The sequence below is a fragment of the Tenrec ecaudatus genome, chromosome 1 (genome assembly GCF_050624435.1).
Source record: "Tenrec ecaudatus isolate mTenEca1 chromosome 1, mTenEca1.hap1, whole genome shotgun sequence".
Lineage (NCBI taxonomy): Eukaryota > Metazoa > Chordata > Mammalia > Afrosoricida > Tenrecidae > Tenrec > Tenrec ecaudatus.
The window spans coordinates 263,464,598-263,479,683 of record NC_134530.1 but is presented as its reverse complement, the minus strand read 5'-3'; the positions used below and the strand labels follow the sequence as shown (position 1 = coordinate 263,479,683).

The 15,086-nt window shown below is 38.7% G+C and overlaps 1 protein-coding gene and 1 non-coding gene across 2 annotated transcripts in view; one reads left to right on the top strand and one right to left on the bottom strand.

Annotated features, from left to right (window-relative positions):
* Positions 1-15,086, bottom strand: part of DISC1 (DISC1 scaffold protein) — a 415,073-nt gene that overhangs the window by 358,255 nt on the left and 41,732 nt on the right. The window contains 1 exon segment of the mRNA XM_075542777.1: positions 1,536-1,683. Within this exon segment, the coding sequence (XP_075398892.1) occupies positions 1,536-1,683 (148 nt within the window).
* On the top strand, positions 2,681-2,784 carry LOC142438262 (U6 spliceosomal RNA). The gene has a single exon (XR_012782676.1). It is a non-coding gene; the product is annotated as a U6 spliceosomal RNA (small nuclear RNA).

Genomic DNA, 15,086 nt, shown 5'->3' with positions numbered 1-15,086 from the left:
ATTTTAAACCAACTCCGTATCCCCTGTTCTGTTTGAACACATGGCCCTTGGTCAATGTGCAAGTTCCCCATGAGCACAAGGAAGTGTACTGGAATTTCTGTTCTTCACAATGTTATTCATGGTTGTTATGATCCATAGTCACATGCTTTGGATAGTCAATAAAGCACAAGAAAACATCTTTCTGGTTTACTCTGCTTTCATCCAAGATGCATCAGACTCTAGAAATGATTTTCCTCATTCCACGTCCTTTTCTGATTCCAGCTTAAAATTCTAGGAGCTCCTTATGTATATGCTGCTGTGATTTTTAAGTGCCTGTGCTATTAATAACATTGTTAAATTAGTACTGCTTTCTGTTGGGTCCCCTCTCTCTGGAATAGGTACCTATGTCCTCTTCATGGAGTCTTGCTCTTTGCCCAGGCCTTCAGTCTAGCTTGGGCTTTTTCCTTCAAGACCATACATTCTTCAGCATGTGCTACTTCTTGAACTGACTGAATGTCTTCTACTATTTTCATACAGTGACTGTGTATTTCTTCAATCTTCTTTTGGTACTTACTGCATCTTCCAACATTTCCCCCACAGAATTCATCAACCTGCAACGTGAGACTCAATTCTTTCCGCTTGAGAAATGCTGAGAATGTTCTTTCCTTTGAGTTTTCGATTTCTAGGGTTTTGCACATTTCATTATAGTGCATTACCTTGTCTTCTCAAGAGCTGAACTTTTCTGTCTAAATCTCTTACTTCACCATTTCTTCCATTTTCCTTAGTTCTCTACAATTAAGAGCACGTTTCAGGGTCTCTTCAGATATCCACGTTTGTCTTCTCTTGCTTTCCTGTGTTTTCCATGACCTTTGACTTGCTTCACCTATGATGTTCTTGATGTCGCCCAGCAAATCCTCTAGTCTTTAGTCATTCGTGTTCAGCGTGTTGAATCTGCTCCTCAGATGGTCTCAAAATTCAGGTGGTGTTTACTCAAGTTTGCCTTTTGGTTTTTGTGGTGTTATTTATATTTTCTTTAGCTTCAACCTGACTGGGTATATGAGAAATGGTTGATCTGATCCACACCTGGCCCTGAATCCTCTTGGAAAGCAAATGGAAAAACAAAAACAAATAAACAGCAAAAATGGCTCAGTAAAAAGAAGTAGATTTTGAGATGTACATATTTCCACCCCTCAGCAAAAAAGGGTCATGTGCGGACTAACCTTCCAGGCAGAAAGCATAGTAAAGATCAGGCCGCCCTTAACAAGAGGAAACCCACCCTCACCTTCTCTCCTGCGGAAGCTAAATTCTCAAGTTGTGGCCGTAGCTAATGGAGGTGCACTCCTGGAAGCTGCCAAGTGTGAATTAACGAAAGTGGTCTCTTAGGGACCATGGCCCACACCAGTTTCCTCACCCTTGAAGGAACCCCTGGCTGCTGGCGAATGCCACAAGGGGGCGTCTTTCTAAGAATGAGCAGCGAGGACCTCCTCAACTCATCCCATCTCAGCTTTTACAAAAGGAGGGCCCGTGAAAGAGTGGGAGACAAAAGTAGAGCTTACTTCTGAGCCGCCCGGCACAAGGCAGCCTGAACCTGTGCTCCCATTCGCTTCAGAACCTTGCTGACAGCGGGAAGCCGGGATGGAAGCTGGAACTGCAGGAGGCTGCTCTCCTGCTCCAGGCCCTCTAGCCTTTGCTTTAACTTCTCCGCTGGAAATCCAAAAGGATGTGACAAGGGGGGATAAAAACACAAAACAAAACATGAAACAACATCGACACTCCAGTGTCTCATAGCTCTGCTACACATCACCCTTACCTGAAGGACGTACTATAAAGGAAACTGATTTCTAGGCTAACACTTTCATCTCTCACTTGATAATTTTAACAATCTTCTGCGTTTTTAGCAACCGTATGATCCTCCTAACTCTCAGAGATTATCGTTTATGGTCATGACAAAAGAATCCTTAATAATTTTAAACTATTTTGATTATCTAGAAGAAAATTTGCTATTTTTGTTAAATGATGTATAGTATTATCTGTTGGAAAAAAAATCAGTTTTAACTTTAAGAATATTTCTTCACCATAGACATGGAACAACATTACAAACCTTAAGCTGAAACAAGTAAGGCCCAGAAAGGACAAATGTTTCACGATCTCCCTTTTATTGCACACCAAAACTCACTGCTATCAAGTCAATTCTGACTCATAGAGACACTACAGGACAGGGAAGAACTGCACTGTGGGTTTCCGAGGCTGTAACTTTTTTACTGGAGTAGAAAGTCTCATCCTGCTAGTGGTTTCAAACTACTGACCTCGCAGTTAGCATACCTCGTAGATTAACTAAATGCAGAGAGCCAAAAAGCAGTTAGTCGTTTCGAGGACAGAAAGGGGAGTTGCTGCTTACTGGGCATCGGGATGCTGCGTGGGTGATAGAAAGCTTTAGAAATAGCAGTGATGCTAGCACAACGTGGACAAGGGAATTCCAAACCAAACTGGCTGCCATCAAGTCAATGCGGACTCATAGCCACCCCTGTCGGTTTCCAAGGCGGTTTAAGGGCGTAAAACGCCCAGTCATTCTCCCTCAGACACGTCGGTGGTTTCAAACAGCTTACCATTAGGATGGCAGCCCAACCACTACACCATCACAGGTTCCTTTCGGAGAATGTAATTAATGTCATTAAATCACGCAATGTTAACAAAATCATTAGTGCTCACCAGCAGCACGTATACTAAATCAGCACAATACAGAAAAGACAAGCATGGTCCCCGCATGAGAATGACATGGAAATCCATGAAAAGTTCCCTATTTTCTGTACCTCTCCAGGAAGCAGGGCCTAACCAACAAGTGTTCTTTGTGCACCCTGATAGCAAGAAGGCCCAGCTACAGCCTAGTGATGTTGCCATGCCCCACCAGCGAGCAGGGTCTCCCTGCTCTACACCAGTAACGAAGCCCAGCCCCCAGACCTGCCACCTAAGTGCCCTGTCAGCAAGGATCTGGCCCAGCTTAGGTGCTCTTTCCTGCACCTTGCCAGCAACCAAGCTCAGCCCCCAGCCCTACGAACTCTCTGTGGCCTCCCAGCAAGCAAGTGCTGCCTGGCCAGACTTGGGTTCACTACCCACATCAAGCCAGCAACCCAGCTCCTGGCTTAAGAATCCCTCCTTGCCCCAACAACAAGCAGCAAACACTCTAAATAAATATGACTGACTAGCTCTGAATAGTGAAAGCAAATAACATGATAAATCCAAGCACTTAGCAAAGGATGCATTAAAATAGGTTCTAATTGATATTATATATGCAAGTTATGGCTCCACAAAGCTTTATGTGTAAGACCTGAAGCTACAGAAATGCTAGCCATCATGTCATACCATCTCGAACTGATGTTATTTAAATCAGTAAATGTTATTTTTAATGCCACTGAAGCAAGTTTCTTCAAGTTTAATTGAGAATGAGTTCTCAACTGTTGTTTTTTAGCACATTGGTGAAAAAAAAGTGCCTGTTACCTGCTACAACATGGAAACAGAATACAAGAAAAATACTTTCGACATCTATGAATAAATAACCATTTACAGAGCAGTAAAACTCTTCAAGCACGAAGACATCCTGATAAATAGATTCAATTCCTACTGCCTCATTCTGTCTGTGGGCTGACAGAACCTCATTCTGAGCAATCCAGCCATTGTACAGTGCGCAAAGGGGTCTTTGAAGTTAAGAAGCAATCAATGTCTCCATGAGTCATTTTTATTTAGTTTCTACATAATGGCCAAGTTGCGCAATTCATTGTGAGATGAATATTCTAATAATGCCCATTACCATCTATATCATGTACAGATGGCCCGTTTGCAAGTGATGAGGGTGCAATGAAATGCATTTCAAACTCACCTGCACACAGCTGAGCCAGCCTGTGGCATTTCACAATACTGTAGTTGTTGGGTTCATTATCATAAAGATCTGCATTCTTTGAACACGGAAGACTTCAAGTAGGAAATCATTTTTAAGCATCTACTACATGCCCAGCGCTGTGCATATATTATAGCTCATCTTCAAAACGACTTTCAGAGTAGAAATGTAAATGGAGAAATTTAGAGAATTCAACTAGTTTGTTCAAAGTGACAAAGTCAGAATTTGACCTTGGTCTTTTCAGGTGCCCAAATCAAGGTTTTTGCTACTGTCTTTCCCAAGAGGCACCCCAACAGCCAGACTCCGCCCGCAGCCAGACAGAGGCTATATCTGTCTATCAACTTGTTTGGCCTTCCTGGCAGACTGTGGCATTCACAGGGCAGGAAATGAGCCTCATTCATCCTGGTCTTGACAATATCTAACTCGGGGTCAGGCACACAACAGAAAATTGACAAATGCTAATTTTTTAATGTAAATGTTTTTGTTTGAATAAGTACTATAGTCATAGAAAATAACAGCATTTCATGGGTTCTTGTTATATGCCAAACACATTCTTATAAAAGCATTTAACCATTAATCCTCACAATGACCCTGCCAGACAAAGGAGATATCGTTAGTTCTACTTGTTGAATGAAATTACTGAAGTTTTTCAAATTTAATAAATGTGTCTAGGTTAGTCATACAGGTATGTCAGTTCAGAAATAAAATCGAGTCTGACTCCATTGAAAGAACCTGCATTCTTTGCCGCTACGTTTAATGAGGAAAATCGCAGTCTGTACTGCCAGTCATAGCCTAAAAGATGAAGGCAAATGCACGTAGCCTATCAACTTATTTTCCACTTTACCTGCCTCCTTCTCAAAGAAGGTGAATACAACAAAATATTTGGTAGCCAAAACAAACAAGTAAACAAGATCATCCTAACAATGGAGACCACTTCACATCCAACTCTAGGGAGACGGTGAGATAAACGACAGCACAACTACTAATAGAATGAGATGCAGCAAGTGGCAATTATGAAAACTATGAGGAAAATAGTGTAAGCAAAAAGTAGGTTATGAATTATACATACACATAATTAAAAGTATAGTTTTAAATCTGAGAGGAGCTAAAATATTGATCAGTGAGTACGATTATGACTGGGGTTTTTTTTTTCTGTTCCTTGACTTCAAGTTTATATGTAAGATACTACATACCTGATAAGGGTCTAATATCCAAAACAAATATAAAATTTCCACAACTTAACAACAACTGCAAAAAAGAAGGATAAATAACCCAATCAAATAATGGGCAAAGAACTAGAATAGACATTTCACCAAAGAGGAGATTCAAATAGCCAACAGACACATAAAAGGGTGATTAACATCTTTCACCATCAGGGAGACACAAATCAGAAGAACAATGAGACAGCACTTCACTCCCACACACAAAAATTATATATATATATACATATATAATTATCATTTTAAAAAGAATGATAGAGGCACAGGATTGTGCAGATCAGAATTCTTATCCATTGTGGGTAAGGTAAAATGTATAGCTGTTGTGGAACAGTAGAATGGTAGTTTATTTTTAAAAAAAACTAAAAATAGAATGATCATTGGCCCAGCAATCCACTCCTAAGAATATCTTCCAAAGACTCTAAAGTTGAGACTTAACCAGAGACTTGTCACCAACATTCATTGCAGCACTATTCACAATAGCCAAGAGGTGGAAGCGACCTAAATGTGCACCAAAGGATAAGTGCATACCTGAAATGTGATGCACACATGCAAAGACCTGATGGCACTGCCATTGAGCATTTGGCAGCTAACTAGGAGATCTGCAGTTCAAACCCCAATAGCCACTCCGTGAGAAAAGATCCAAGTCTGATATTTGTAAAGATGGAAGTTTTGGAAACCTGTTAGGGCAATTCCATCATTTTATACTACAGGGTCACTATGAGTATAAGAACAAATTCACTAGAATGGGTTTGGTTTGGGTATGTGATTGGTTGTTTGTTTGTTTATTTGTTTGTGGGAAAAGGTATATTTTAAAGTTGGTCTACTTTTTATTATGTTCTGCTTTCTTTTCACTTGAGGTTTTTCTCCGTTTAATTTTGTTATTGTTTTGGATTTGTTATGTATGATTTCCTGTCTATGAACTCCAGGATAGGTAAGTCTATAGAGACAGACACTGGATTAATGGTTCCTTGAGAGTACGGCAGGGGAAGTTTCAGGCAAATAGCTAAGATGAGCACAAGAAAGAAGAAAATGTTATGACATTGATTGTAGTGATGATGGTACAACTCTTAAGATGACTGAACTATCAATGGTAGGATTTGTGAATTTTTGCCAATACAAATTTCTTTTTAAAAATCAAATAAATTAAGCAAAATTTACAAATAATCAAGTAAACAAGTGGGCAAAGGGAAGCACATGGCTCATCAAGAATCACATCAAATGACCAAAAACATGAAAAAGTCCTCACTATTGCTAGCTATTCTAGAGTTGCCAATCAAAAAATATGTAAAACCATGTCGGAAAACAAAAACAGAAAATAACAAATATTGGAGAACTTGCAGCGGGATTAAAACCTTCATGAACTGCAGGTGGGGCCATAAAGATATGCAATGAATATATTCATATTCATATGGCACTACCTATAGCAACTTGGCATGGAAACTCCATGCCATCCAACAATCTCTCTGCTGAGCACATATCCTACGGAAGTGAGAGTCATCACGCAAATAATCACATGCACATCGATGTTCAGAGCAGCAAGAACAAACACAGAAGTGACCTAACTGTCCATGAGCAGAAGAGAAAGAATCTCTGACACATACACACAATGGGATACTCTGCATAACTAAAAACCACCTCATCACATAGAACTGGAGAAGGCCATGCCAAATGCTTATTGCACTGGAGTTTTATTTCAGATCATCAACCTGGTAGTCAGCATTTTAAACTGCTGACGTTGACGACCAGGTTGATGAGCTGAAATAAATCTCCGATGCAATTAGTATTTCAGAAAAAAAAAAAGAATAAAAAACGTTCACATGGCCATCCAGGGTAAACAATCCTTTTCCAATCACCTGGCACAGCAGAAAGAACAGAAGAGGCTGGAGCCAGAGGATTAACTAAAAGGTGGGACCAATGATCTCCTTTAACAACTGCCTTCTTGGCCATGAAGTCAGAAGAGCTAGCTGGTGCCTGGCTATCATGACTGAATGCTTTGATAAAAGATTCTATAGAAGAGTTTTCATCAAAAGGAGGCGATATGAAACGGAATCAAAATTCTCAGAGAAGGAACTCTTTAAATTTCAAACCACACGATTCCTGGCTATCATCTGTAAATCACTGTGGCGGTGGTCTCGGGGGAGGGTGCTGCTGGTATATTCTAATTCAGAGTGGACCCAGGCTTTCTTGGCTGTAATGTTCATAGGTGAAAATCAGCAGGGCTTTCTCATACAGAGCTGCTGGGTGGATTGAACTGCCAAACTGTTGGTTAGCAGGCAAGTACTTAATGGTTAAACCACCAGGGCCCCCGAAGTCAAACAACAATACAGCTCACTAAACATGAGCTGTGTGCCTTTGAACATTGCATCTCTTAAGTATTTCTCTTAATGGGATCAAATTGACAACAGCAACATGTAAAGTTAGATTAGTTTAGAGGCCATCGGTTTATCTAACTGGGGGAGGGGGGATCATTTGGGAAAGACAGTGAGATGATTCCGCAACTTGAACAATGCAGTCAATGTAACTGAAATGTACATAGGCGCATCTATACAAATATCAAGTGCTGAACTGGTATGTAATTCACTGCTCTGTTTAAAAATAATCTATAAAATCTTTAGCTGTTTATTATTGAGAACTACATGATCTATTTTACATAGCCTGCAGATCACCATGCTGCTCTTTGGTTTCTGTATAACGAGGAAGGTTTGGTTTCCTCAGACTCTTTTTTTTTTTTCAATTTTAACAATTTATTAGGGGCTCATACAATTCTTATCACAGTTCATACATATACATACATCAATTGTATAAAGCACATCTGTACAGTCTTTGCCCTAATCATTTTTGTCTCCTCTTTTCTTTTTTTACATTTTATTAGGGACTCATACAACTCTTATCACCATCCATACATATACATATATCAATTGTATAAAGCACATCCATACATTCCCTGCCCCAATCATTCTCAAGGCATTTGCTCTCCACTTAAGCCCCTTGTCCTCAGACTCTTAATGCTAAACTGCTTAGGGTAAGCTCCATTTTCCTGGGCCAGAGATCTCTTTAGTGAGCACAAAAAAGGGTGTCTAGGGATGCTATATTTTAAGCGTGGCGATGTGTGGAAGGAAGGCTGAAAAATTAATCTTAGTTGTGATCAAAAAAGCAAAACAAGGAGAGATTTTAAAACGTGGGAAGGTAAGCAATAACTTGACTATGATACCGGCCACTCGGCACTTAGACTGCTGTTATTTGCTTTGAAATATTTCAGTAGAATATTTTCTTTGAAGCAGCTGCTCTCTACCACGCAAAATAAATTGTGAGTAATTACATAGCAGGAGTCATGAAGCTGCCAGGCATACTAGCTCTTTAGTGTGCCATATGACCAGCAAACTCTGTAGATGTATGCACATGTGTGTATGCACATGTGTATGTGTTTTGAATGGGAAACACATGCACGTAGACATGCACTGTCAGTATGCCTGTGAAATAGTTTTTATAAATTTAAAGAAGTTAAACATATCAGAAACATACAAAATTGCTCTGGATCATGGGACCACAAAGGATATGGGTTGACTGGGGGGGGTCAATACAAATACTCTGCCCCAACTCTTTCACCAAATGTCAATTACCAAACAATCTAGGAAAATAACTAAAGAGTGAAATTTTTGGTTACTATTCATAAAACAATCATATTTCAGAAATACAGAAGGTGATTACACTTCTGTTGGTGGATAAACAGGACAGGGCAACCTGCCAATGGGAAAAATACCTATCAATGTTTATATATAACTCAAGGAGAGACTACGAGGGGTAGGCCCCCAAAACCAGAATTCTTCCATATCTAAGTATTTAATTTTTTTTTTACAAAATAACCTTATCTCCTTCAAAGCACTCTCCATTACACTTTATACATTTGTCAAATCTGCAATTCAACTCTTGGAAACATTTTTTAACTCATCTGTTTGGATAGCTGACAGCACCTCCCTCATTTTTTTTTCTTCACCACTTCTACAGCATCAAATCACTGTCCTTTCGTGTCCCTCTTCATTATTGGAAACAAAAATAAGTCACACAGAGCGAGGTCAGATGAGTAGTGTGTGCAGCAAGAGAGGCATGCTGGTTTTTGACAAAACAGGTGCACAGAAATTGCTGCATGAGCAGGTGCATTATTGTGGTGGCAAAACCAGTCCCCCTGGTCCCCCTTCTGCCACATATCAGGCCTTTGTTATCACACACTGTTATGCACTTGTTTCAGAACTTCTAAATAGAAAGCTTGATTAACAGTCTAACCTGGTGGAATGAACCCCAAATGCACTATCACCTGCATATAAAAAAAAAAGCCAAATGAGCATCATTGTAGTCTTTGATTTCACTTGATGAGCTTTTGGGGGACAAGGTGGTGATTGCATGTTCCACTGGCTTAACTGATGTTTGCTTTCAGGTCGTAAGAATAGCACCATGTCTCATCACCAGTAATGACCTTGGGAAAAAGCCTGGGTCGCTCCAAAGCACAGCATGTTTCCACTCGACCCTCTTTTCCCTGGTCAGACAGAACCTGAGGCACAAATTTCACCACAACCCTTCCCATTCCCAAATATTCCTTAAAAATTCACTGAACTGAGCTCCAACATAGTCCAGATAACTTCCCCATCTCTTCAATAGTCCATCATCAGTGTTCAAGCACAAGCGCACAAATTTTGTGGACATTTTCATCCATTCAGGAAGTTGGCAGACATCCAGAATAAGGTTTGTCATCAATTAACATTTCTCCTTTTTTGAAATAAGAAAACCATTCATATGCTTGAATGGTCCCATAGTACTGTCCTTATAACCTGTGTTCAACATCACAAAAGTTTCTGCAGCATTTTTCCCCAAGCAGGAAACAAAATTTCATAGCCACTGTTCTCTAAAATAATCCATCACAAAAAAAATGAGGTTTGAGTGAAACTACTTTTACAAAAAAAAAAATACACTGTGACCAGAGAGAACCTTCCTAGGTCATGCCACTGGGTGCACTAACTCAGAGTGAGTTGCTCGATGCTCGCCTAGTGGGGGGAAAAAATGCTTCTTATGAAAGCTCTGCCAAGCTTTTTATCCGGTTTTGGGGGCATACCCCCGCGTACATCTGGTATTATATTCCTAAATAGACTTTTTTTTAACCTAGTTTCTATCCAGTACTTGGTGACTGTGATAGGTAGGTTTATTGTGCCAACCTGGTCAATAGGAACATGTGTGAGCTACACTACCCATGGGACACCCAACCTGTGGATCGTGTCACTAGAGCTTGAGGTTCCTTCGAGAATTGCTTTGCCACACTTCTGGTGTATACATTGCTAGAGCTTGGGACTGCCAGATCCTGTTGTCTGGCTCACTGCTGCTGACCTGCCCTGCTGTTTGCTGCCTGTGGCCAGACTGACTGCATTGCTCTACAGACTCAGCTGCCTGCCCGCTTGACCTTGGACTTCCAGGATATTAATTGTTCCACAGAAGTGAGTTGAACTGAGCCCTCTGTACAGCTGTGTGGACTAACTAGCTTCTATATTCCTTCAATATATAGATAGAGATAGATGATAGATAGATAGATAGATAGATAGATAGATAGATAGATAGATAGATAATAGATATATACACACACACACACACACACACACATATATAATCATAAGTTTCTTTTTCCTGGTTTTGTTTCTCTACAGAACCCTGTTGATCACAGTGGCCCAGGCCAAATGTTATAGACACTTGGACTTTAGACTCTGTCTTTTTGAGTTACGCTATGTCCTTCATAGGCTACAGCAAAAGGGTCAAAAATAAACCTCACCAAGTGAACTGGAATTTACTTTACATTCAACTTAGTACATTAAGTAACTGACATACTCCCTTGTATGTAAGGCTGAAACACCCTAGTGTGAGAAGAAATAGACCACAGATGTTCCAAGGGTATGGAATTGGTGGTTGTTGAACTTTGGTTTGGGTCTCTTGTTTTGAAGGTGCCCAAAGAATGGTAGCCTGGGAAAACCATACATGTATTATTTTAATTCTCTCTTTGCTTTTTTTTACATGTGTTAATCTAGCAGGTATCATTCTGCCTTTGTGTATTAGTGTTATTAACATTTTGCTCTATGCCTAACCCTCATTGTTGATGTAAATAGTGTCCAGACACTTAAGAATTTAATCTGTACAAGTCAACAACCCATTTACTGCAGTCTGGAAAACCATCCTATCCATGTATGATTTCCTTCTCACAATAATGTTTTAGATGCTATACCACAGGCTAAATTACTAAAACTATCAATAAAAATACCATATGCCCCATGGAGAAGAGTTATAATGTTCTCTATTATAAAACAATGCCATTAAACTGAGCCAGAAACATAGATAAACCAAGATATATGAATGGATTGGGGCTTACAGTGAAAGGTAACACTAGCCTAAGAACAATTACTTCTTATGACAGGGCCCTACTTTTGTAATGCTTGCCTTCATGGACTGAAGATATAGGTGGCGAAGTGTGGTGAAGAAACCAGATGGTGCCCAGAAACCAGATGGTGCCCAGATGTTAGAAAGAATAGTATCTAGAGTCTTAAAGGTTTGTCTTTTAACAAGCAGCTAAGTGAGGTGTCAACTAATTCCTCATGGAAGCACACCAATATGTATGATCCAAGAAAAATAGATAATAAAATCCAAAGCCATAATAGGGAATGCCATCAGGGTTTAAATTCTGAACAGCTGGTTTTCAGAAGGCTATGGATGACAGGAAAAGCCCCAATCCTATTTGCAGAGCCCTCACATGGATGAAGCCTCCAGTGAGTGGTCATCGTCCAGGCAGGGGAATAACCGTGCTATATGAGACAGAGTATTGTAAAGTTCATTGCTGATGATGTAGTCAGCGTAACATGTAACACCTTATTATCTGATCTCACTTTGGACCCATTGCCAAGTTGTTCCAGCTTTTAATATGTTCTGCTTTCTTTTCAATTGATGATTTTTTTTATTATATCTAGCCAGTGTTGATGTTTTCCGTTCATTTTTGGTTTGTCATTTTTATGATTTTCAGTATATGAAATCCAGGAGAGGTTAATCTATAGAGAAATGGATTGAATTAAATGATTATCTGGGAGCATGACAGGGGAGTTGGGGAAAACAGGGAGCTGACAACAATGAGCGCAAGAAGAAAATGTTCTGATTTTTTTTTGTGTTGATTGCACAACTCTTCCTAATATGATCGCAAAATTATATTATATTTGAATTATATGACAATAAAATTATTAAAATGTGCAAAGAAAATGGAAGAAAATACTCAGCATTGCTCGTGTTAAAAGAAATGAAGGAAAAAAGTTCAAGTCTTGAGTATTAATATTGAAGGATTCTATGGGGACAATAGCTAATGATTCAAGAAGCATAATGGGAAGATGGAAGAATCCTTATAACAAAAAGAATTCATGACTGTTTAGCCATCTCAGGAGACCAACTATTTCAAGTGGTCAACTGAAAGGTCATATTTCAGATGATCAAGAACCAATGGTATTAAAGGAAGAAGGCCAAACAGCACCACAGGCATTGTGAAAAACAAAGCTCTGGTAAATAATAGAACAGCATTTGAGATGAATCCAAAAGATGACATAATATGGGAAACATTCACTTATCAATGAAAAGAATTTAGAAGAGAGGTATAAGGCCAACTAACTAGAAGGCATCCATATTTGTGCCCTTTCCAAAGAAAGATGGTCCAATAGAAGATAGAAATTATTTTAAAATATCATTAATATCACACACTAAACATAATTCAAAACTCATCACAGTGCATTAACAGGTAATGGTGAGAAACTTGAGGCAAATTCATACAAGGACATAGAATGTGGGTTATTATTGCTGATGGCAGTTGAATATTGTTTGAAAAGTGATAATACCAGAAAGATATTTACCTCTCTTTTTTATTCAAAGGTGTTGACATTCAACCCTGTTGATCATAACAAATTATGGATAACATTGCAAAGAATATAAATTATAGAACACTTAATTGCCTATGCAGACTGACATAGTCAATAATTTGAACACAACAAGAAGATACTGAATAGTTTAAAAGCAGGAAAGGTTTACATCAGGGTCGCATGCTTTCTATTGTGTGCTGAACAGTTTGATAAACTACACCACATGAAAAGGAATTTAGCATCAGAATTGAGGAAACATTCATTTACAGCCTGTGATATGCATTTGATACAACCTTCTATGCTGAAAAGGAAGAAGACTTGAGGCACTTACTGATAAAGATCAAAGACTACAGTGTTCAGTATAGATCGTACCTCAACTTAAAGAAAACAGAAATCCTTACAGCGGGAGCAACAAGCAACATCGCGACAAATGGATAAAATGTCAAAGATGACAGATTGCACTTTATTTGGAACCAGAATCAATACCTATTGGAGCAGGTCAAGAAATCAAACAAGCTAAATGACAATATAAAATGCAGGAGTGAAAATATAAACATTGGATAAAATAGATATTAAAGCAAAATTCAGCATGAGGGACATTATAAAATGATTAAAAGCACAACTGAGCAAGTGACATAAACATAATAAAGATCTATGCTCTCAATGAAAGACCCTCAAAATACATCAAACTCATAGATTTGAAGAGACAGATGGAAAATTCTATAATAGTCGGATACTTCAACATACCACTCTTGAGGAAAAACAGATCCACTTGAAAGAAAATCCAGCAAGCAGAGAAATTAGAAGAATAATTATTTACAACAGAAATTATACTCCATACCCAACAATGTCATGTGAAATTTCAGCCATGTAATAATATATCTCAAAATCCTGGATAATGATTCTTGAGACATTTACACATTTACAGTAACTTTGTACAGGAACTAAAGAGGTTCTTTTTGAACTTTCTTGTTCATTGGACCCTTCATCTTTCTACATATTCATTAAAAGGTATTGTATCATTTAATAGATGGATGTACATGTAAGGCATGGAAGCATACTATTAGCCCTGGGGTTATTCTTAGAAATCCTGAAATTGAAAGAACTCAACTGTGCATTGATTATTTCACTCTATTGGGTTTGGGGTATACTCAGTTTTTACTATTTAATTAGACATTGCATTAATTTAGTTTCTATAGAATATAGTTTTCATGCTTTGCTGGTATTTTACCAAAAATACCTGGACATTTCTGCTTATCAGTACTCAGAAACTGCAAGCTCTCTCTCGCCCTTTTAATGGTATTGTAACCTGCAATGTTTTTGGATTTAATTGATTTTGTAGAACATTTTTTAGCATATCTATCTTTAATGACATTCAGAATGCCAAAGTTGCTCTAGTGAGCAACCAGTACCATCATTATTTTCCCAAACACATAAATCACAGCAACCTGATTCTCTTTCTGGAATGAACAAACGTCACGTGCTGCTGCGGTGCTTGGAGCTGAGAGGATGATCCTGAATCAGTCTCCAGGCAAAAACATGCAGCAAGAGCTGCTTACATTCTCTGGATGGCATAAAAGGGACCTAGATACAATGGCACCATCCAAAAAAATTAAAGAGATTAAACAAATTAGTTCCACTAGCCTGGGTTATTCAAATTAGGATGAAATCCAATCAAAAGGAATGAAACATGCTAAAATATTCATTCCTTGGAACAAAGCAGACTTGAGATGTTTTCCTTTAGCTAAAGCACTACAATACAAATAAAGCAGTGACCTTCCATTCAAAGGGGATGTTCATAGAGGAGGGGAAAAAAAACACAAAACAGCAGCCAATGATAAAATGACTAATAAAGACAACGTTGTTAGCATGCTGTGAACCTGCACAGAAACTAGCTTAAAGGAGTGTCTCTCTCCATAGAGAGTAAGAAGAAGATAAAAGGTATAGAAAATTTTGCATGACAATCTTTAGAAGTGCTTTACAAAATTATTCATATGCCATGCAAATTTTAGAAATAGAACTGTAGTTGATAGTAACGGTTTCCCAGAATAGAAATGTCACAGTAATTGAGTGCCT